This window comes from Podarcis cretensis (genome assembly GCF_951804945.1).
Source record: "Podarcis cretensis genome assembly, chromosome: 15".
Lineage (NCBI taxonomy): Eukaryota > Metazoa > Chordata > Lepidosauria > Squamata > Lacertidae > Podarcis > Podarcis cretensis.
Genome location: NC_137185.1, coordinates 3,751,960 through 3,776,361, shown reverse-complemented (window position 1 = coordinate 3,776,361; position 24,402 = coordinate 3,751,960). Strand labels below are relative to the sequence as shown.

The following is a 24,402-nucleotide window of genomic DNA, read 5'->3' as shown; positions in this document are numbered from 1 at the left end:
CCGCCCGGCCTGCTGTTGACAAACACGGCGTTCGAGGCGGGCGTCCCGTTGGCGAGCGCCTCTTCTGTCTCCGGAGCAGATCCCCGGAGCGCCTGGGCGGCCGGCAGCCGGGGAAGGGCTCGCGCGGAGCCGGGGAAGGGATGTGGCAGACGCTGGCCCTCGGAGCTCTCTTCTTCCCGGGGCTTTTCGCAGTCTCCGTCCGCAGCCTGCGCTGGCTGGCGCCGGCATGGAGCCTCAAGGACCGGATCGTCCTCAGCGGCAGGTACCGGCTGGCACCGAGGTGGGGGAGAGAGGGAGGGAGACCGACGGGAAGCCAGAGGTGCGGGGAGGGGGGAGAGGCGGAGGAAAAGGGAAGGCATTCCACCCGGATCCTCTTATGCAACCGGATGGAGTTGAATGAAAAGCCGGCGCAAAGTTCTTGCAGGCGCGGGAAGCCGACTCAGAGTAGACCCGCCGGCCTCAACAAGCCTCACATTGCGATCTATTAACTTCCATGTGTGTAGCCCTCGGATTGGATGCTACCCCTAGACGGCGGGTCTTTGTCCCTTTCTCCCTCTCCCTCCCCAGGCTGGAGGGATCCAGCTCTCCGTTGCCGGGATCGAGGGAGAGCGAGCAGTTGTCGCGAACTTTCAGAAACCTCTTCTCCATCCAGGCTTGGCTGCCTGTTGCTTTGAAGAGCAAAGCCGGCTGCTTACGAGCCGCACAGGGCTCCTCGGCGGGCGGGCTTTGGGAAAAGGCAAACGGGGCCAGTTTGACCCCTTAACAATACAGAAGGATCCCATATAGCGGGTTCGGGGGAAATTGGAAGGCCCTCCGATGTTGTTGGACTCCCTAACCATTGGCCCTGCTGTCTGCTTGGAGTTGCAATCCAACAGCATCTGAAGAGCACCAGGTTCCTCAGTCCGGATCGGTTGCAAATGCAATTGCTCTAGTTTTGCTTTTTTGCCTCTTCTGTTTGGGGGATCCAGAGGGGCTTGCAGAGGGGGGAGAGAAGAGGACCCCTTAAGGCCCATGGGAGGAAGGGGATTCTCTCCCTGCCTCCCTAAGAACAGCAACACTGGTTTAAGGGCAGGGCAAAGGCTTTCAACAGGAGTTTAAGGGCAGGGCAGCGATAAGGCAGGGACATTCCTGTCCAGATGAAAGAGAAGATTGCGAGGCAGGCAAGAGACTATCTATCCTTAGGGAGCCAGAGGGAATGGCTCCTGTTGCTTAGCAACAGAGCATCTGCTTTGCATGCGGAAGGTCTCAAGTTCAACCTCCAGGGCTGCCTGAAACTCTGGAGAGCTGCTGCCAGTCAGTGCAGTAAATACTGAGCTTGCATGCAGAAGAATGCAGGTTCAATCACCAATAGCATCTCCTGCCAGGGCTGGGAAAGGCTCCCTCTCTGAAATCCCAGGGAGCTGCTGCAGGTCAGTGCATGCAGTAGGGCCCCCTGAATCTCTATAGAGGGGGCTGCCGGTCAGTGCAGGCAATACTGAGTCAAATTTACGGGTGGTTCTGCTCTGTAGAAGGCTGCATATGTTGAGCGAGTGATTCTCTTCATGGTACTATATATATATATATAAATAATTCATATAATGATATAATTGCAATTTAGGAACCAGAGGGGGAGGATCCGTGTTTATACGAATTCAGTCACTGGAGTCATGAGAAAGATGGCAGGAAGTTTTAGCTATGGATTGCCAAAGAAAGGCTTATGTTTATTGGTAGGACAGACATTTCGTGGAGTTGGGACCCCCAATGGCCATCTAGTTCAACCCCCTGCAATGCAGGCATTTCAACTAAAGCATCTGTGGCAGATGGTCTCTGCTTAGGGAGTCCGTTCCACTGTCAAACAGCTCCTGCTGTCAGAAAATTCTTCCTAATGTTTAGTCGGAATCTCCTTTCTTGAAATGTGAAGCCACTGATTTGAGTCCCACCTTCCACAACAGGAGAAAACAGGCTTGTTCCATCTGACAGCCCTTGAGATATTTGAAGATGGCTATCATCTCTCCTCTCGCTCTCCTCTTTTCCAGGCTAAACAGACCCACCTCATCAGGCTTGGTTTCCACACCCCATGATAATCTTTGTCTCCCTCCTCTGCACACATTCCAGCTTGTCAATATCCTTGTTAAATTGGGGCACCCAGAACAGGGCACAGTCTTCCAGGTGTGGCCTGACCAAGGCAGAATAGAGTGCTACTATTCCTTCCCTTCCGGGTGGCACTGTGGGTTAAACCACAGAGCCTAGGACTTGCCGATCAGAAGGTTGGCGGTTCGAATCCCCGCAACAGGGTGAGCTCCCGTTGCTCGGTCCCTGCTCCTGCCCACCTAGCAGTTCGAAAGCACGTCAAAGTGCAAAGAGATAAATAGGTACTGCTCCGGTGGGAAGGTAAACGGCGTTTCCGTGCGCTGCTCTGGTTCGCCAGAAGCGGCTTAGTCCTGCTGGCCACATGACCCGGAAGCTGTACGCCGGCTCCCTCGGCCAATAAAGCGAGATGAGCGCCGCAACCCCAGAGTCGGCCACGACTGGACCTAATGGTCAGGGGTCCCTTTACCTTTATTCCTTCCCTTCATAGGGACACTAGACTTCTGTTGATGCAGCCAAGAATAGCGTTTGCTTTTTTTGCTGCAGCATCACACAATGGATCATGTCCAGCTTGTGATCCACTAAGAACCCTTAGATCCTTTTCACATGTCCTACTGGCAAGCCAGGTGTCCCCCTACCTTATATTTGTGCAGCAGCTTCTTCCTGCCTAAGTGTCCCTTACTGAAATCCATGTTAGTTTCGGCCCAGTTCTCCTGTCTGCAGAGGTAATCTGGAATCCCAATTCTGTCTTCTGCTACCCTTCCCAGCTTGGTGTCATCTGCAAATTGGATTCCACTCTCTCTCCACCGTCCTAAAGGTAAAGGTACCCCTGCCCGTACAGGCCAGTCTTGACAGACTCTGGGGTTGTGCGCCCATCTCACTTAAGAGGCCAGGGGCCAGCGCTGTCCGGAGACACTTCCGGGTCACGTGGCCAGCGTGACATCGCTGCTCTGGCGAGCCAGAGCCGCACACGGAAACGCCGTTTACCTTCCCGCTGGTAAGCGGTCCCTATTTATCTACTTGCACCCGGAGGTGCTTTCGAACTGCTAGGTTGGCAGGCGCTGGGACCGAGCAGCGGGAGCGCACCCCGCCGCAGGGATTCGAACCGCCGACCTTTCGATCGGCAAGCCCTAGGCGCTGAGGCTTTAACCCACAGCGCCACCTGGGGACAAAAGGAGAGTCACTTGCGAAATGGGTTTGGGTGTTTATTTTGCTGCAGAGGAGGCTACGAGTTCGCAGGAACAGTGCCATGACTATTACACAAGAACAGAGTCTTCCGCGCAGTCAGGCTCTTGGTTTCACCCTCCTCCGTATTACTGACACTCACTGCTGCTGGCTCTCCAGGATTCCCTGGCAGGGAGCGTTACCCAACCCTGTCTGGAGATGCTGGGGGTTGGATCCAGGACCTTCTGCATGCCAAGCAGATGCTCTGCCACTATGGACAAGTTACAGGGAAGCAGGCAGAGGGCCTTCTCGGTGGTGGCGCCCGTCCTGTGGAACACCCTCCCACCAGATGTCAAAGAGAACAACAACTACCAGGCTTTTGTAAGTCATCTGAAGGCAGCCCTTTTTAGGGAAGCTTTTAATGTTTGATGCATTGCTGTATTTTAATATTTTGTTGGAAGCCGCCCAGAGTGGCTGGGGAAGCCCAGCCAGATGGGCGGGGTATAAATAATAAATTATTATTATTAATATTATTATTATGGACACAGTACTTTGGCAAAGTCTCTGCCCCAATGCTCCAATTTCCCCTCGGGAGGTTGTGGCCTCTCCTTCCTTGAAGGTTTTTAAGCAGAGGTTGGATGGCCGCCATAACAACAACTATTATTATTATTATTATTATTATTATTATTATTATTTATACCCTGCCCATCGGGCTGAGTTTCCCCAGCCACTCTGGGCAGCTTGCAACAAAATATTAAAAATACAATAAAACATCAAACATTAAAAACTTCCCTAAAACTGCTTTAGCTGAGATTCTAGCATTGCAGGGGCTTGGAATGTGTGACTTGATTCTATCTAGCTCAGTATTCTCCATGCTAGGTGTGGGGTGCCCTACCTAGGCCACACACCCTATTTTTTACCTGGCTATCAGGTGTCTTTGACCACGCCTACCGCCTGGAGAGAGAGCGGAGGTGTGTGTAATATTTATATGCATTGCTCCGCCCACTTTTGCTTCTGGCCCCGCCCACCAGCGGAACATGGCCCCCGGAAGCTTGCTTAGAAGGGAATGCGGCCCTCGTGGCTGCAAAGCCTTCCCCGCCCCTGGACACAAGCCATTGTCCTGGCTGAATTGACCCTCTTGGATTGTTGGAGAACATTCAGTGAATTTCTTTTTTTTTTTAGATAATATTTATTCAAATTTTAAAGGTTACAAAAAGAAAAAGAAAAAAAGACAGAAAAAGTACAATCAGTTAAAAAAAAAGAACAAATCGAACCTTTACATAGCTTTCTTTCCTTTACTTATTTCCTTGACCTCCTCACACCTCCCATTTTTGTATTCTAATTCAAATTATTGTTTCAGCAAATCCTTCCAACCTTGTTTTTATCTTAATAATTTGTCTTAATATACTATAATTTTACATTCTCTTTTTCACCAATTCATTTTTACTTAATCCTTTATGTCCTTTCTGCCAAAACCACATAATTTTCTTTTTCCAACATCTTTCTAACAATCCTTAATTTTACAATATTTTTGAAGATAAACTTTAAATTTTTTCCAATCTTCTTCCACCGATTCTTCTCCTTGGTCTCGGATTCTGCCAGTCATCTCAGCCAGTTCCATGTATTCCATCACCTTCATCTGCCATTCTTCCCGGGTGGGTAGATCTTGTGTTTTCCAATACTTTGCAATGAGTATTCTTGCTGCTGTTGTGGCGTACATAAAAAAAGTTCTATCCTCCTTTCGCACCAATTGGCCGACCATGCCCAGGAGAAAGGCCTCTGGTTTCTTCCCATTCAGTGAATTTAAAGGTGGCGGGATTTGAACGCAGGCCTCGCGTGCTTGACCCCAACACATTAAGCACAGCGTCACGCTAGCCTCTTATTGGGGTGTGGAATGGTTACCCCCCCACACACACACACACTGGAGGAATTCAGATTTAGAGGCGGTTGCAACTGACTGCTCAGTCCTGATGGCTGTTGCCTCACTTAGAAGTGCATCGTTCCTCATCTCTGAAAAGAAAACCCTTTGAAGATTCACCTCAGGACTGGTCTGGGAGGGGAGAATTCCTGGGTATTGATCACAAACCTCCCACCCAACTGTTGAAAGCAGGGCTTCCCAAACCGAATCATAGGCTGCATGCTTGAGACGCACAATGCTCTTTAAACATCAAAAGACTTTCAACATTGAACTCCAGGGCACACTCGACTCCTACATCCATTTAACAGACTGTGTCCAAGATCATAGGCTCCTCTCCCCAAAAGGAACACACCAGCCTCTCTATGTTTCCCACCTTCGCCGCATCAAGCAGTTGGTCCCTTACCTTTCCCGCCCTGACTTGGCCACAGTGATTCATGCGACGGTCACCTCCAGGCTTGACTACTGTAATTTGCTCTACGCGGGGCTGCCCTTGAAGCTGTCCCAGAAACTCCAGCGGGTGCAGAATGCTGCAGCCAGGCTCCTCACGGGGTCTCTGCCATGGGAGCATATTCACCCAGTGCTTTTCAAGCTACACTGGCTCCCGGTGGAGTACAGGGTCAGATTTAAGGTGCTGGTTTTGACCTTTAAAGCCCTTCACGGCCTAGGACCCTCGTACCTACGGGACCGCCTCTCCTGGTATGCTCCACAGAGAGCCTCAAGGTCCATAAATAACAACACCCTAGTGGTCCCAGGCCCTAAGGAAGTTAGATTGGCTTCAACCAGAGCCAGGGCCTTTTCAACTCTGGCTCCGGCCTGGTGGAACGCTCTGCCTCATGAGACCAGGGCCCTGCAGGATCTGATTTCTTTCCGCAGGGCCTGTAAGACAGAGTTGTTTCGCCTGGCCTTTGGCTTGGAGCCAGTTTGATTCCCTCCCTCCCTCTCTTTGTCTTTTCTTTTCCTTCTCCTCCTGTGATGAGGCTACATTTTAATATTTTAATGTTCCATTATTTTAATGTTGTATTTTATTTTTGTTTTTAAGTTGTAATCATTCATCTTGTTTTTATTATTGCTGTAAGCCGCTCTGAGCCCGGCCTTGGCTGGGGAGGGCAGGGTATAAATACAAAATTATTATTATTATTATTATTATTATTATTATTATTATTTTATTTTGTCCCAGGATGCTAATTTGGGAGTGCTTCTGGATTGGGAGATAGGAATCCTGGAGCAGGGATTCATGCAGGGGTGCAACAGGCAGCCTCATCCTAGGGCAGGCAATTCCCTGACGTTTGGAGTGAGAGAGAACCAGTCACAGCAGGTTCAGAGGTGTGGCCGAACTTGCAGAAGAGAAGAACAGGGACTCAGCGTTGTGTTTTAAAGTAGATTTCCCAACTGCACAAATGCCCCATCACACACCCGATGATAATTTCCAAAACAGTCATTACAGACAAAAGCATACTTTGCTCCTTGCTTAACATCCTGTATCAGTGGCAGCTTCTCCTTAGGGATCAGTGGTTTTTTTGTGTCTGACTGCACACTAAAAAATAAATCCCAGGGTATCACCCAGAGATGCGCCGGGCAGCCTCCTATGCAAAATAGCAGTTTGGCCCTGCGGGAGCCTTAGATGACAATTTGTTTCTGATCTGGGAATGCACTTCTTGATTTTGAGCGAGGAGAGCCTGGAGCAGCAACCCCAGCAGAGTTGCAGCAGGGAATCTCCTCAGAAGACCCAGGTGGTTCCCTTGTTTCCACGTCTAGAGCAGGTTGATCAATCCATTCACGCCAGACACAGGGAGTTTTGGTTGAGTTACCTGCATCCTGGCAAGAAACGGAATTATGACGACGCGTTTCTCTCTCCCTCTCCCTCTCAACATGAGAACAGGATGGATCGGTGTGGGGAAAGTAGGTAGAGAAAAGCTTTCCTTGCCTCTCGTAACATTTGAACCCGTGGCCAGCCAATGGAGCTGAAGGTCGGGAGATTCAGGGCAGATAAAAGAAAGCCATGGTGGCAATGTTCTTCCTCCACTGCTGGGCGCAGTCTACCTCTGAATACCAGTTGCTGAAAATTCTGATTGCCGTGGTTGTCAAATCCTGCTTGGTGACTTTGCTTGGGGACATCGTGTTGGCCACTGTCAGAACAGGATACTTGGCAGCCAGCCTCCCTTTGCCTTCTTCTCCCCCCCCCCCAAATTTTTAAAATTCATTTTATAACACAACTAAGACAGCATCTTAAAAAGCAGAGACATCACCTTGCCAACAAAGGTCCGTATAGTTAAAGCTATGGTTTTCCCAGTAGTGATGTATGGAAGTGAGAGCTGGACCATAAAGAAGGCTGATCGCCGAAGAATTGATGCTTTTGAATTCTGGTGCTGGAGGAGACTCTTGAGAGTCCCATGGACTGCAAGAAGATCAAACCTCTCCATTCTGAAGAAAATCAGCCCTGAGTGCTCACTGGAAGGACAGATCCTGAAGCTGAGGCTCCAATACTCTGGCTACCTCATAAGAAGAGGACTCCCTGAAAAAGACCCTGATGTTGGGAAAGATGGAGGGCACAAGGAGAAGGGGACGACAGAGGACGAGAAGGTGGGACAGTGTTCTCAAAGCGACCAGCATGAGTTTGACCAAACTGTGGGAGGCAGTGGAAGACAGGAGTGCCTGGCGTTCTCTGGTCCATGGGGTCACGAAGAGGCGGACATGACTAAACGACTAAACAACAACAACTGAAGAACACAAACAGAAAAACAAACAATACAAACAAATTCTTGTCTTATCCTTATTTTTTCTAAACATTGTTAAGTGAGCTTCCCCAAGTCCCCTCTATCTGATTTTCATTTTACTTCATATCATAATTTATATCATATATCATATCATATATCATATATCATAATTTCTAGCTATTTTTAAAATCACACTTACTTTTACCATAAAAATCTTCACATATTATTCCTTACAAATAATACTGTTTTAAAATACACTATCTTCTACTTTTAACCCTACAGCCTATATCCACTTCCAGAGATATTCTAAGATTTAAATATTAACATATTTTTTCAAATATTCTTTAAACTTCTTCCAATCTTCTTCCACTGTCTCTTCTCTCTGGTCTCGGAGTCTCCCGGTCAGTTCGGCAAGGTCCATATAGTCCATCATCTTCATCTGCCGTTCTTCGATAGTTGGTACATCTTGTTTCTTCCAGTTCTTCGCTAGTAATATTCTCGCAGCTGTTGTGGCATACAGAAAAAAAGTAACATCCTTTTTGGGGGATTTCACCCCCCCCCCACTATACCAAGTCAAAAGGCTTCTGATTTCAACACTTTTTTCAGTTCATTATAAATCCTTTCCCAGAAGTCTTTCACCTTGGGGCACGTCCACCACATGTGGTAAAAGGTTCCTTCTTTTTCCTTACATTTCCAGCATTTATTATCATGAGTATGATACATTTTTGCTCCTTTTGCCTTCTTCTGTTGGGGAGAATGCCCCCCCCCCACTTGCCCCAATGAATCACCCTCCACTCCCTTGGATAATAGACAATTCGTGATTTTCACCCTTTCTGCACATTTCTCGCCCCCTGCTAATTCGCACCCAACACTTCCCTTTTTTAACATTTCAAAGTCCAGGAAATCCTTGGTGGTATTTGGGGAAGACAGACGCCCCATGGCCCACTAGTAAAAGCCCCCAACCATTCAAAATAACCCTGGAAGTTGGCCATTATATCTCTTCTCCTCTCGGCTCACGAGTCTCCCAGCAGGACTGAGACGCAAACGGAAGGCCAAGCTCAACCAACGACAGACCCTGCCGGAGAACCAATGTATAAATACGAGGAAGGGAAACCACTGTTTATTGACTCAAGGGTATTTACTTTGTCTCTCGGGACGTGGTGACCGTGCCAATTTCAGTTTGAACCTCTTTGTGGCAAGACTGAGCCTTTTCCCCGCCCCACCCCAAAGTTCAAATGATAAGCTGCCAATCAGGAAGTCGCAGAATCCTGGAATTGTAGAAATGGGTCACAAAAACATCTCTGTGTCCACTTTCTTCACCCTCATTTTAGGCACCCCCTAAGTTCTAGGATCCTGCAGGTCTAGCTCCGGGGAACCTGCAGCCAGCCGTCCAGATGCTGTTAGACTCCAATTCCCATCAGCCCCTGCTGGCCAAGTCCATGGTCAGGAGAATGATGGGAGTCCAGCTACAGTGTACAATGGTACCTCGGGTTAAGTACTTAATTCAACCAAAAGCTAACAGGCTAAAGCATGTGGCAAGGGGGACGAGGGAGAAGAGATCTGAATTTAAAGCCCTCGTCCACATGCAAAAACAGTATTTTAAAAACACATTTATAAAAAGCAATTAAGCAATGTGAAGAGAGATGCACAAAATTCACACCAGTCATAAAAATACAGTGGTACTTCGGGTTAAGTACTTAATTCGTTCTGGAGATCCGTTCTTAACCTGAAACTGTTCTTAACCTGAAGCACCACTTTAGCTAATGGGGCCTCCTGCTGCAGCCGCACAATTTCTGTTCTCATCCTGAAGCAAAGTTCTTAACCTGAAGCACTATTTCTGGGTTAACGGAGTATGTAACCTGAAGCGTATGTAACCCGAGGTACCACTGTACTGATAGTCTGCTTTAGAGTATGAGACAAGTCAAGGAATCACTGAGAGAGTGCCCCACACAAATACATTTTACAGTGGTACCTCAGGTTAAGAATAGTTTCAGGTTAAGAACGGACTTTCAGAATGAATTAAGTTCTTAACCTGAGGTACCACTTTAGCTAATGGGGCCTCCCGTTGCTGCTGCGTGATTTCTGTTCTCATCCTCATCTTAACCCGAGGTACTATTTCTGGGTTAGCGGAGTCTGTAACCTGAAGCGTCTGTAACCCAAAGTACCACTGTACAAACATTTCCCTTGTTGACCATTGTTTTCTCCCTAGGCTGGTGTCGTCTGTCCAGGCCATGATGGCCACTCTTTCCGGGATCATTGTCATCTTCAGTTGCGAGGACGTCGTGCACGACAGGTAATTAAAGAGAGGCTTGTAAACTGAAGCCAGGTGTGCAGATTTTCATCTGCCCTTATCAGAGGACTTTCACCTGCCAGAGATAAGGATGCTTGGACTGCAGGCCTCTTCCTCCTGAACAAATCCCAGAGAGGCTTGCTTCCGAATAAAGGTGTGTGGTCTTGAGATCAAGCAGCCCTTGCTGCTGGGTTTGACGCTGGGTTTCACGGAATCATACCATGGATGGGGTCCCAGGGATCATCTAGTCCAACCCGCATCCAGATTGGAATTAGGGTATGTTTGTGATGGGGAGAGGGTCCTAGTTTAGCAGAAGGAGCCAGGTTCAACCTCCATTGCCAGGTAGGACAGGTTGAGACTGCCTGCCTCAAATCCTGGGCAGCTGCTGCCAGCCAGTGCAGACAATACTAAGTCTGATGGATCCCGTGGTCTGACTCTACAAAGGCAGCTTCCTTTATTGCTGAGACCCGGATCCAGTCCTGGAGTGCAGGTTCTCTGACTAAGATGCCCCTGAGTTGCAGGAAGCGCTTGGAGGCTGGCACTGCTCCTCATAGGAAGCTGTCCATCTAGATCAATACTGCCTACTCTGGCTGGTAGCAGCTCTCCGGGGTTTCGGGCAGGGGTTCAGTGTAGATAACTGCCCTGGACTGGCTGGAAGCAGAGGAATGATGGGAGGAACCAGCTATGGGAACCACTAAGGCAGGCATCCCCAAACTTGGTCCTCCAGATGTTTTGGGACTACAACTCCCACCATCCCTAGCTAACAGGACCAGTGGTCAGGGATGATGGGAATTGTAGTCCCAAAACATCTGGAGGGCCGGAGTTTGGGGATGCCTGCACTAAGGGAAGAAGGCTCAGAGCCTGGAGGTTGGTGGTGTGACAGTGATGAGTGATCAGAGGGAGAAGCCTAGGAAGAGGAAGGGTTGGAAGCTGAAGAGGTAATAGACCTTAGTGAGCTGGTAGAGTCTGTGGCAGAGAGAAGTGCAGAAACAGAGGCAGAAGCTAAAGCAGGGGAGTGGGATGCAGGAGGCTAAGAGACAGAGACGGCTGGTGAAGAGTCATGGGTGTCTCGCCCTCTTTCTGCAACAAGCTCCCCTCCACACTTAGCTCCCAGAACTAGAAGAGGCATGAAAAGGGCAGAGGAGTGATTGGGGACGCATAGGTGCAGTCTCCGAATAATGATAATAATAATAATAATTTATTATTTCTATCCTTCCAATTTGGCTGGGTTTCCCCAGCCACTCTGCGCAGCTCCCAACAACAGGGCTGCCTTCAGATGTCTTCTAAAAGTCAGATAGTTGTTTATTTCCTTGACATCTGGGGGGAGGGCGTTCCACAGGGTGGGTGCCACCACCGAGAAGGCCCTCTGCCTGGTTCCCTGTAACTTGGCTTCTCACAGGGAGGGAACTGCCAGAAGGCCCTCGGCGCTGGACCTCAGTGTCCAGGCTGAACGACGGGGGTGGAGTCGCTCCTTCAGGTATACTGGGCCGTTTAGGGCTTTCAAGGTCAGCACCAACACTTTGAATTGTGCTTGGAAACGTACTGGGAGCCAATGTAGATCCGGTGTTATATGGTCTCCCAGTCACCACTCCCAGTCTCCCAGTCACGATTGCTTGGAAAAAAACTCTGAAGAGGAAGGGACTTAGATGGCTGTGGGGAGGTGGGGACCCTCAATCTGCAATAATAATAATAATAATAATAATAATAATAATAATAATAATAATAATAAATTTATACCCCGCCCATCTGGCTGAGTTTCCACTCTGGGTGGCTCCCAATCGAGTGTTAAAAACAATACAGCATTAAATATTAAAAACTTTCCTAAATAACTTCATGGTGGCAGGACCTACCAGAAATGAGTAGCTGTGTTTATTAAGCTTGACACCCTTGTGCAGATTGTGGTTTTGCTAATAAAGAGTTAACTCCAACTTGCTCAGTGTGATTTACAGCTGGCTCGCTCCAGACAACAACAGCCACAGCATCTCACACAGCCGGTTGTCAGTGATGATGGGAGTTGGAGTCCAACAAGGGTCCCAGATCTGCCCCCTCCTCCAAACCTTCACTCTGTTCTCCCCCACCCACCCAAATTAACATATCTCCACTGGCTCATATTGTCTCCATGCTTCCTTCCATTATCTCCTCCCTTCTTGGAAATATCTATTGCAAACTTCTGGGAGTGGAGACCTGCACTCAGTTGCTCAACGTTGAATTCCATGTGCACCGTGTGCACCAATGGCACTCTGCCGCTTTAAAATAAAAAATAAAAATCACGAGGATAGGAATGCTTCTCTTTTGCCAGAGAGACTGCTGGATATGAATTATTTTCTAAAGGGGTTGCGTATTGTGTTGGCTGAACTCATCCTGAGTTGTGCAAAGCTCTGTCCCAATAAAATAGGGGGAAATGTCACCACTTTTGCAACAGGCAATTTTGACAAGGCAGGCGTTGCATCATTAACTGCAAGGGCAGCTTTGCAGAATGAATTGCATCAAGGCACCAAAACAAAAAAGCACCTCTCTCCGCCCTTGAAGACCTGAAGCTGCAGATTCCACCGTTTAAAATAAAAAACAGCTTCGTGGAGGGAGGTGAGCCCTTTTAGTGGATATTAACTGGGATACCACACAGTGCTTCCTTGTGTGGAGGCAGCCTGAATGCAAGAACAATGCCCACCCCCACCCCCAAGACAGCACCTGCCTGCAGCCTTGCAATCTTAGACACGACACAAAAGGAAAAAGGGATGGGGAGGGAAGAGGGATGAAAGCAAACTCACGAATCAATTCTTAAAATTTAGTTATTACAACAGCTAGCTGGAATGGAAACATTGGCGGGGGGGGGGGAGCTTTTGCCAAATGTTGAATCTAAAACTTCAACCCGTGGTATCTGACTGAGTCCTACTCAGAGTAGAAGCATTGAGAACAAGGAACCCGGGTTCGCGATGTCCCTTAACTTCAATGGGTCTGCTGGGCACAGGGCTAGCGTTGGCACAACCTGAAGTTTAAACCTATTATTACACTGGGCAACAATTTTTTACTTTTTGAATGTTGTCTAGATTTCTACAATTGATTTAGGGTATTTTTGCACTGCTGAATCAGGAAATGGCATCCGTTTCTCTCCATCAGGTCAGGTTTTTGTGCTATGTTGATTTGGAAAAAATCAGATCTTGTGACAAAATCGATTACATTTTTGTGGCATTATCAGCTGATTTTTGTCAACACATATCATCCTAAATATGTTTTTAAGAGAAAAAATTGTTTTTCCAACAACATATATTGATTACCTGATAGAAACATCGATTACTGTAAACTGAATGGTGGGCATTGATAAAGGTAAGTACACATAAATTGCATGTTGCTTCACCATTTTTCAAACTTCAGGGCTTGAACTTCTGTTTCTTGGAACTCCTGGAATGCTCAGTGGCAGGGAGGTCTCTCTTCAGAGTCCAACAGTAGTCAGCCATCATGACTGCGTCCCAGCGACCCTGATACCTGGTCTCCATCTCTTTCATGTCCTGATGGAATCTCTCCCCCTGCTCGTCACTCATTGAACCCAGGTTCTCAGGAAACCGGTCCATATGTGAAAATAGGTAGTGCATCTTGACGCTCATGTTGCAGCCCAGGTTTCTGAAAGCAGTCAGCATGTTGCTGAGAAGTTCTGCGTAGTTTCTGGCCTTAGTGTTGCCAAGAAAGTTCTTCACTACCAGAACAAATGCCTCCCACGCTTCCAGTTCCACTTCGTTCATTGAGTTTCCCAACTCTGGATCTCTGATGAGCTGACGGATCTGAGGACCGTCAAAGATGCCAGCTTTCAACTTCTCCATGGTCAATCCTGGAAAAGCCTGGCACAAGTAAGTGAAGCAGTCACCATCCTTGTCCAGAGCCTCGGTGAACTGCTTGATTAAGCCGAGCTTGATGTGCAGCGGTGGGAAGAGTATTCTGTCTCTGTCCACCAGAGGGTCGTTGATGATGTTCCTTTCTTTGCAAGGCACTAATTCCTCCTGCACAGGCCAGTCCTTCTTCGTGTCATGCTGAGCACGGTCCCTACTATCCCACATGCACAGAAAACATGGGTACTTGGTGAAGCCAGACTGTTGTCCCAACAAAAAGTTCACCATCTTCAGGTCAACACAAATAAACCACTTATGCTGATCATAACCAATTTTCTCCAGCACATACTTCACTGCTTCATAGTTCTCCTTCAGTGTAGTTGAGTGAGCCAGGGGTATAGAGGCAAACTGGTTGCCGTTGTGTAGCAGAACACATTTCAGTGATTGCTTGCTGCTATCATTGAACAGTCTCCAATCTTTGGGTTTGTACTGTGGCACTCCAAGCTTGAGCAGAAGCTGCGCAATATCTGCACAGTACACCAAGTCCTTCTCTTCCGAGAAAAAACAGAGGTACTCTTGATGCCTGTTGCGGAAGAAGCTGATGCGAGCACTGTCAGAGAGGAGGTTTCTTTCCTTCAATCTGGATGCCAACAGCTCGGCAGAGTCCTTTGACAAGCTGAGGTCGCGAACTAGATCATTCAACTCCTTTTGGGAAAATGGATGTGGAGCATCATCTTCAAGAACCACTTCTTCTTCATGTCCTTCAACACTGGAGGCATCTTCGTCACTAATGTCAGGAAGTTCTCCGAAGACAGGCACTGGAATTTCATCACAATGAGCTACAGGACGATGTGCTGATTGAAGATCAGGATACTTGAGGCTGCTCTGGTTCTTTCTGTTGATCCCAGTCACATCAACAGCGCAGAAGTAGCAGCCAGTGACATGGTTTGTCGGCTCCCTCCAAACCATGGGAATTCCAAAGTTCAGACTCCTCTTGCCATTGGTCCACCCAGGTGGAGTCTCGGTGCATGCCTTGCACACCATGTGTGGCGCCCAAGCTTTATCCTGGTCACCAAGTTTAATACCAAAATAAGCATGGTAAGCAACTTTATGCTTTGCCACACCAATTTATGGAAGATTTCGAGGTTTTATGACTTCAAACTGATCCCTTTTCAACATAATCACCCAGAACTATCGAACCTGAATACTTCTTGTCATTAAAATAATCATTTCCAATCAAAACCATTATTCGACATGGCATTTTACCCCCACCAACTTCTTCTAAAATGCTCCACACAAGCGTACATGTGAAAAAAAGTAAAAAAAAAGGCATGTGGCCATAGCTCAAAAACTTGACCTGATTGAGCAAAACCAATGTGATTTTTGGATTCAGCGCATCAGATTCGTCCTAAATCAACTGAAAAAAACGCAGACAACAAATTTGTTGTTGACCAGTGTTATTATTCTTGGAACGCATGTTTGAAATTCGAAACGAGGCATGTGAAATTAGGGATTTCCAGGTCCTTGGCCCTCGGTCCATGATGCCCTCAAATGCCCACCCTTAACCCACCGCTCTTCCTTTTCCTCCCCAAACAGGCACTGGATTGCACGTGAGTACATGTGGGTTGTGGTCTCCTACATGGCCTACGACATCTACGTCATGTACCTCTGCCATTGGCACAAGGGCGAGGAGAAAGGGGAGGCACACCCGAAGTATTCTCTGGCCAGCGTCAACAGCTTCCTGCAGAGAGAAAGGCTGATGGTCACTCACCACCTTTTCATCCTCATCGTCCTCACGCCAGTGGCTACGGTGAGAGCACTTCCGTTTTCTTAAGGAGTTTGGCGCGTTCTGGGTGTTAATAATAATAATAATTTATTATTTATACCCCGCCCATCTGGCTGGGTTTCCCCAGCCACTCTGGGCAGCTTCCAACAAAACGCTAAAATACAATAATCTATTAAACATTAAAAGCTTCCCTAAACAGGGCTGCCTTTAGATGTCTTCTAAAAGTTTGGTAGTTGTTGTTCTCTTTGACATCTGGTGGGAGGGCATTCCACAGGGAGGGCACCTCTATCGAGAAGGCCCTCTGCCTGGTTCCCTGTAACTTGGCTTCTCGCAGGGAGGGAACCACCAGAAGGCCCTCAGAGCTGGACCTCAGCGTCCAGACTGAACGATGGGGGTGGAGACGCTCCTTCAGGTATACTGGACTGAGGCCGTTTAGGGCTTTAAAGGTCAGCACCAACACTTTGAATTGTGCTCAGAAACGTACCTGTGGGCGCTCTGCCATGCTTGCTGGGAGATGCCAACCTGCGCAGGCACAAGCGTGGAAACTTCCCGGAAAGTGTCTGTAATCGCCATGATTAACTAGCAGCCTTGTATCTATGATACAAAACTGAAAGGTTTGGCCGGCCATCTTGATTCAAAATGGCGACCAGTGGTATCCAAAGGCAGCCGAAAGCCTGTTCCTTGATCTTGGGCCCACTTGCAAAATTTGGATAAAATCAGTGCCGTTTTGAAAGGTCCAGCCTGCCATCTCGATTTGCAATGGTGCCCGATTATTTTTTAAATTTCTGTATCGCTTTTTGTATTTTTAAGAAAAATCTCAGAGCGGTTTAAAAAAAGTAAAGGACACTTGACAGTTAAGACCAGTCGCAAACGACTCTGAGGTTGTGGCGCTCATCTCGGTTTACTGGCTGAGGGAGCCGACGCTTGTCCACAGACAGTTTTTCCGGGTCATGTGGCCAGCACAGCACATTAAATCAATAAAACATAAATAATACTATCTGAAGAAAGTCAAATACAGTGGTACTTCTGGTTACGAACTGAATCCCTTCCAGAGGTCCGTTCGTAACCAGAAACCGTTCTTATCCTGAGGCGCGCTTTCGCTAATGGTGCTTCCTGCTGCGCATGCATGCCTCCGGCGCATGATTCCCACTCGTATCCCAGGGCAAAGTTCGCAACCAGGAGCAGCTACTTCCAGGTTAGCAGAGCTCGAAACCCAAAGCGTGCGTAACCAGAAACGTTCATAAACAGAGGTACCACTGTGTAGAGTATACAGTCAAAGCAACATAAAAGAAAACTAAAATATCTTAAAGATTTCAAAATAAAACATTACAAAGGAGGTCAACTACAGAATACAGTGGTACCTCAGGTTAAGTACTTAATTCGTTCCGGAGGTCCGTTCTTAACCTGAAACTGTTCTTAACCTGAAGTACCACTTTAGCTAATGGGGCCTCCTCCTGCTGCCGCGCCGCCGGAGCACGATTTCTGTTCTCATCCTGAAGCAAAGTTCTTAATCCGAGGTACTATTTCTGGGTTAGCGGAGTCTGTAACCTGAAGCGTCTGTAACCCGACGTACCACTGTACATATTTAACATAGTAGGCCAGGTGGACAGGGCCTTGCAGGGAGCGGCCTTCACGCCTCACAGCCGGGGGATGTTCCTCTGGCCTCATGAGGAGCCTGTACTTGGATTATATCCAAGCGTAGAAGGGCTCCTTGATTCAGGAACCATCGTGCAAAATTCTGTTTGAAACAGCATCCCAGGAATAGCAAAAGCCTGTTCCTTGATTTCAGGAAGTGTGATGCAAAATATGGCTGTGATATCTTCAGAGCTGTCCTTGCAGGTCCCGGAAGGCTGCCCGGAAGGGAATTTGGCCCTCAGACTGAAAAGCATTCCCTACTGCTCCTCACCAACGCCAGAAAGAGCCGCTTAGGGCTGCTGGGTTGCAAGCCACTTGCACACACAGACACACAAATCCCTAAAATTCTCTCCCCTGCTTTCGTCCACAGCACTTCAGAGGTGAGCTGGGAGACTTCTTCGTCGGCTGTATCTACACGGCTGAGCTGAGCACCCCCTTTGTATCGTTGGGCAAGATCCTGTTGCAGGTAAAACCGCAACCCCAGGCTTTCTCAGACACTCGGGGTCCGATACCCGTTTCTTCTACTCCCTGGTTAAAAGCAGAGATGTGCTTTGCTCTGAGGCTCAGGGCAGTTGTGTTTCTGATGGCAAAAGACACAATTTCCTGCCATCGCAAGCACCTGCCTTCATTTCTCCACAAGTCACTGGTTGTTGTTTTTAAATGAAAAACAAAAGCAGTGCAATCATGCAGAGAAGCAACAGGCACCCCCCCCCCCCGAGAGAGATGCTAATTGTGTAGCACCCTGCTTGTGGTTAACGCTTAGCTGGAATGAAATATTCAACGCAGCAATAGAGAAATTAAAATAGTAATTTATTTGTCAGACAAATAAATATGAGGCACAGTGGTATATGGTTACCAAGCTCTGGCCTGGCCTCTTGCCATTCTGGCCAGCACTTATATTTCCTTAATCCAGCCCCCTTGCTCCTCCTGTGGCTGCCTCTGTCCAATCAGCCTGGTTAAAATTCCTATTGGCTGTTTGCTAGAACCAATCACAAAAGATACACCCATTTCCTCTTGCCCTATTATGGAAATCAAAAAGCTATATATTCTTCTATCTATAAATGACAAATAAGTAGTAATATATCTTACATGTGTCTCAACAAGGAATCTTAATTACCAGCTCACCTCTTGCCCTCCTTGCCCTATTGCCTTCCAAAACAGATAATTAATCTTGAATTTTTATCTTATGCATGTGTCAAGGATTGAGTTCACATCAACATTGAGAGATCTCCTTCATTTGAAGGTTTCTAAACAAAAGGCCTGACAACCATATATCAGGAGTGCTCGATTGGCGTCTTCTGTCTGGCAAGGGGGGTCTGGTGGCTGATGGCCCCTGTGATCTCTTCCAACTATATGAAATAAGAATCTAGCATTTCTTAAATCCTTTGCATAATTATATTTAAACTAATATATTTAATACATAAACAACCTTTTAAAAGGAAAAGAAATCTTAAAAGGATCTTAGTTTAAGAAAGAAACAGCTTTAGAAAAGATTTCCCAAAATGTTCTCTTTCTGCCAGCTAGATGCTTTTTCACTGCTCTTGACCTTCTTAACCTTAGGAAGAAGATATGGCTCATTTTACTATTTATCCACCCTTAATTTGTAGGTTCAGTGTAACCTTGGCTGTCAGCCTGTAATTCCCTTTTTACGACTTTGAGAGTTGTTTTCTGCTATAAATCAGGGGGGCCCCTTGTCTAGGAGTAAAACATTGCCAAGGTTCTTCTAGGCAGCTGGTCTTTTGCCTGGCATAAAACATTTTAAGCTCATTTTTAAAATACAAGCCTTGATTAAACATATAAGCTTTAATAAAAATGCAAGCTTATGATTAGATGCCTCAATTGCACTGTACCAGTGACACTGAAACATATTGCAAATGGAGAACTGAGTTGTCCTACACAAATGAGGAGGATGTTGCTGGAAATATGGTGTGTGGTTTTATAATTTGTTGGAAGCCACCCAGAGTGGCTGGGGCGACCCAGTCAGATGAGGATTATTAATACAGTGGTACCTCGGGTTAAGAACTTAATTTGTTCTGGAGGTCCGTTCTTAACCTGAAAATGTTCTTAACCTGATGTACCACTTTAGCTAATGGGGCCTCTCGCTGCCGCTGCACGGCCGGAGCACAATTTCTGTTCTCATCCTGAAGCAAAGTTCTTAACCTATTTCTGGGTTAGCAGAGTCTGTAACCTGAAGCGTCTGTAACCTGAAGCATCTGTAACCCAAGGTAGCACTAGAATAATTTCCACAGCTCTAGGGTATTCTGGTTGCTATTGTTGTTTAAATACAGTGGTACCTTGGGTTAAGTACTTATTCGTTCCAGAGGTCTGTTCTTAACCTGAAACTGTTCTTAAATTGAGGTACCGCTTTAGCTAATGGGGCCTCCCGCTGCTAGAGCACAATTTCTGTTCTCATCCTGAAGCAAAGTTCTTAACCTGAGGTACTATTTCTGGGTTAGCGGAGTCTGTAACCTGGAGCGTCTGTAACCTGAGGTACCACTGTAATAGTTTCCACAGCTTTAGGGTTTTCTGGTTGTTGTTGTTGTTTAGATAGCTGTATATAACTGTTTTCACCTCCCGCTTTCTCTTCCCCAGCTGAAAATGCAGGATTCGGCCTTGCACAAAGTCAACGGCGTCCTCGTCCTGGTGACCTTCTTCCTGTGCCGCATTGTCCTGTTCCCCTTCATGTACTGGGCCTACGGCCGCCAGACGGGCCTCCCCATCTACAAAGTGCCTTTCCACATCCCCCTCCACTGCAACGTGGCCAACGCCCTGCTCATCGCCCCTCAGCTCTACTGGTTCGCTCTCATCTGCCGCAAGGCCCTGCGGCTGTACAGAGCCCCGCCGGCCCCAGACCGAGCCCGATAATGGCGGCCTGAGACCTGCTCCCTGTCGGCTGGGTCCAGCCTGCCCCGACTTTCTGCGCCAGCCTCTGGGGAGAGACCTCTCAGTCGGGACGCCGTGGGCTTTGCCCAGGAGTGACAGGCAAACGACCTCTGCAGGTGGCCCCTGGGTGAAATCCGGTTGCCATATGGTGCCAGCAAGGCCGGGTTGCTTTTTGTTCTGTTCTGTTCTGAGGAGTCTACTGCCAGAAGATTGCTGCCGGATCCGGCCACCCACACACCTCGCCCAGCACCCCGTTCTCACCCGGCAAGGTGCTCAAAATGGGCCGGGACTGCTGGAAGCTGCTTCCAGTTTGCAGGATGGGGGCAGTGTGCCAGGATCTGGTCCCCTGCCAGCGCTGGCCTCTCTTGGGACAAAAGGGTGGGCAGAAAGGGGGGACTGGGTACGCCGGCTGTAGGTTTTTCGGTGAAATCGAGGGTTTATTGCTTCTCAAGTCATGCTCTGAATAGGAGCAAGAAAATGACACCCCCCCCCATTATACTGCTGAAGTGAAGAAGGCCGGGGGGGGGCAGATAACCCAGAGTACATTTTCCGCAGGGGAGGACTGTGAACTGTTTTGCCCCAGGACTCGAATCGTGGGCTTGGGACCCAAGTGCCGGTTTGGCAAAATCAAGATGTCTTTTCACCCACTCCCCGAGCTGTAAAAATGAGGAGGGTATGGATTCTATGCTGGGGAAGAAAATGGGGCATTGGGCAGCCTGGCCATCATATTTTTTTGGGGGGGGAATGACCAGGCAGTGGGAGGTTGGTCTCGTGACCTGGTCTCGGGGCCAAATCAAATGTGTTGGTGTTTCTTTGTCCTGCCTGTAAGATGAGTATTTTTGTCGAGACCCTGCAGGGGTCAGCCTAAAATCTCTGCACCAGCAGTGCCAGCGCCACACAGGGGTAAAGCTTCCCCACGCAATTCGCACCCGGCTCCACGTTGACGGTGGCCCTCTGTTTGGAACACAAGAAGTCTGCCGCAGGTGGAGCTTGGGTCCAACCCAGGGGTAGTTCGGCTGGTAGAGCATGAGACTCTTAATCTCAGAGTCGGGGGTTCAAGCCCTGCCCCACCTCGGGCAAAAAAAATCCTGCATTGCACGGGGTTCGACTAGATCACTGTTTCCCAACCTTGTGCCTCCAGCTGTTTTTGAACTACAACTCCCATCATCCCTGACTAGCAAGACCAGTGGCAAGGGATGATGGGAATTGTAGTCCAAAAACAGCTGGAGGCACAAGGTTGGGAAACACTGGACTAGATGACCCTTGTTGTCCCTTCCAGCTGGACAATTCTATGAAAAGCTGTGGCCTGCCAGATGGGGCTGGACTACAACTCCCATCATTCCCCTGACCATTGACCACGCTGGCTTCTGGGAGTTGGAGTCCAGCAGCATTTGGTTCCCCCATCACTGGTGCAATCTATTTTCCTACAGGGGTGTTCCTCCCCCTATCACTTCTTGTGCCTATTTTCTTTCTGGTCAAGCTGGGGGGGGGGTCTCTAGACCCTGGCACAGCTTGGCCAAGAAGTGGCTGGTCTTTTTTCTACCTCCTTGCTTATGTCTGATCTTTCCGGAACTCCTTTGCAAGTACCACGTTGGAGCAGCCTTCGGATTGATGCGGCTACTACGGTACTTCTCCTTAAGCCAGTGTGGTGTAGTGGTTAAGAGCAGTGGACTCATAATCTGGTGAACCGGGTTCGCTTCCCCGCTCCTCCACATGCAGCTGCTGGGTGACCTTGGGCCAGTCACACTTCTCTGAAGTCTCTCAGCCCCACTCACCTCACAGAGTGTTTGTTGTGGGAGAGGAAGGGAAAGGAGATTGTTAGCCGCTTTGAGACTCCTTCTGGTAGTGATAAAGCGGGATATCAAATCCAAACTCTTCTTCTTCTTCTTAACAAACCGGCAACTCCTCTGAGGTTGTGGTGCTCTCCAGAGGTTCCCAAACTTCAGAAGCGCCTTTCACTTCATCAGAAGTGGCTTTTTACTGCCTCCGACAGTGTTGGGACACCACAGGCAGCCTGCCTTGCCGCCAGCGATAAGCCTTATCCTCCACAACTGTGCCTCATCCCCTTTTAAAAACAACCAAGATGGCCGCCCTCACGACAACTTAGGGGAGCGAATTCCGTAGCGGAGCTGAGCGAAGTTCTTTCCGCTCAGTTTTCTAGCTCTCAACTTCATTAGATGTCCCCACTGGATTCTAGTACAGTGGTTTACCTTGGTTGTCGAACGTAATCCATTCCAGAAGACTGTTCGACTTCCAAAATGTTTGACAACCGAGGCGCAAAGGGCGGTCTGCAACATCAATGGAGAAAATGGGGGGGGGGCCTCACCGGAAGCCATTTGATTTCCAAAAAGCATTTGAAAACGGAAGCAATTACTTCCGGGTTTTTGGCGAAAACCGCAACGTTCGGCTTCCTGGATGCTCAAAAACCGAGGTACAGTGTATTTGGGAGGTTTTCTTCCTCATATCTACTGTTCTCCATACTGTGCATTGTGGAGAACAGAAGATGGGGAGGTTATCTTCTCCCCTACCTCATATAACCCTCCTTTTTTAACTTCCTAAACCCTCACTCCCAAATGCTGTCGCTTTTCCTCGCTGTGGAGTCACTCAGAAACCTCAAATCTCTTCCCACAGTCCTTTTCAGGGATGATGGGAACTATTGTCTGACGACAGCCCCCATGTGGCCCACTCAGGCCAAAAGCTCTGACCATGCCTATATGTCCCAGACTTTCCTTTATTAATATTATTTTCCTTGAGACCAATAAGGTGCCTTATGTACAACAGGACGGGGAACAGCCCTCAAATGTCTCTGAAATTGCACAAATCCCAGGAGATATTTTTCTTTCCCCTCAGCCAACTCGCTGGTTTACAATATCTGCTCCAATATGCCTGAGTGTTGTTTTTATTTGAAAGGAAGATCATATGCCAGGGATATGAGAGAGGTTGAGAGAACAGCAAACTCCATCCCTGTTCTACAAGATTTAAATACTGTCTTTTGACTTCCAAACGATGCTACGAGACGTGGTTAGACGTGCCAAACATCTTTAAAATGCCTTTTGAAGTTGCCCGGTGGAATCGGCAGCAGGGAGGCTGACAAGCATATTTCCCTCCCTAGGAACCTTCAACGTTATATTGCAAAACCAGAAAGGAATGTACTGTAAATAAGTATTCACTGTGTCCCTCATAACCAGAGGATTCTACGGGTTTTGGGTTCTCCAAAAGATCACAAACAAGTGCCTAGGAGCTTCCCAAAACATGATAACCACTTGCAGCGTTTACACACTACTCTGAGGGACAGCTTCAAGCGACTCTTGAGGAAAAGTCTCCTCTCACTATGACACAACCCTGCCAAAATGGGTGAGGAAGGAAAAAGAGAGACTCCATATTAAATGGTTTTATGTCACTGGATTCACTGTTTTCTCCTGCAAGACTACAGGCCTGGTATATATATATATATTTGAAAGCAGACAAATAAAAGATAACCTGTTGAGAAATTTGAATTGTTGACTCTTGTTCAGGGCTTGAAATAATCCAGGCGCATTTTGTGACCGAGTGAATATACCTGGGGGCCAGGATGGTGCCATATGTCTCCACAACCTGGAGATGCATGCTTGGGGACCATTGGATCTTGACCATGGGGAGGCAAACTAAGGCCTACCTTTGGAACCATGAAGCTCTGCTGGTTAAGGATTTAGTAAAACACTAAAATCAAGTGTAATGGACAACTGATTAAAAACCTCAAAGCAGAGCTAGGGAGGTGAAAGACAAGCCTTAAAGATCCCACCCAACTAAGAGAGTGCAAATACAAGGAACTCTTCAAATTTAGTGTCCAGGTGCCACCGATTGGCATTTTCTTTTTGACCACTTTGGTCAAAAAATGCTTTGGTTCAGCGCTCCCTCAACTTTTGCAAAGAAAGCCTGGACAACTCCTCCAGTGAAACCCTTCGTGCTTCTTGCAGAGGCTTCAGCCGTTAAATGATGTGGTGCAGAGGGGAATATTGGGTGCCTAACCATTTTAGGGTAATCATTATTTTGCTATTACAGGAGGGACCAACAGGTGACTGCGTTCTGCCAGAAGGTTTCTTCTCCAAGCCCCAGAAATAGTAGCTGACTCCGCAAAAACTCTC

At 47.9% G+C, this 24,402-nt stretch overlaps 1 protein-coding gene and 1 long non-coding RNA gene across 2 annotated transcripts; both read left to right on the top strand.

The window, feature by feature from the left end:
* TLCD3A (TLC domain containing 3A) lies at positions 1-21,025 on the top strand. Its single transcript, XM_079955862.1, has 5 exons — positions 1-262; positions 10,073-10,156; positions 15,571-15,784; positions 17,766-17,861; positions 19,988-21,025. The coding sequence occupies exons 1-5, from the start codon at positions 141-143 to the stop codon at positions 20,258-20,260; spliced, it is 789 nt and encodes a 262-aa protein (XP_079811988.1). The 5' UTR covers positions 1-140; the 3' UTR covers positions 20,261-21,025.
* A 491-nt stretch (positions 21,026-21,516) lies between these two features.
* LOC307204321 lies at positions 21,517-23,769 on the top strand. The gene is made up of 2 exons (XR_013833580.1): positions 21,517-21,752; positions 21,800-23,769. It is a non-coding gene; the product is annotated as an uncharacterized lncRNA (long non-coding RNA).
* The last annotated feature ends 633 nt before the right edge of the window (positions 23,770-24,402 follow it).

Coding starts and splice junctions, on each gene's coding strand:
- TLCD3A (XM_079955862.1), top strand. CDS start 141: ATGTGGCAGACGCTGGCCCTCGGAGCTCTCTTCTTCCCGGGGCTTTTC. Junction 263..10,072: donor CGGATCGTCCTCAGCGGCAG/GTACCGGCTGGC, acceptor TTTTCTCCCTAG/GCTGGTGTCGTCTGTCCAGG. Junction 10,157..15,570: donor GAGGACGTCGTGCACGACAG/GTAATTAAAGAG, acceptor CTCCCCAAACAG/GCACTGGATTGCACGTGAGT.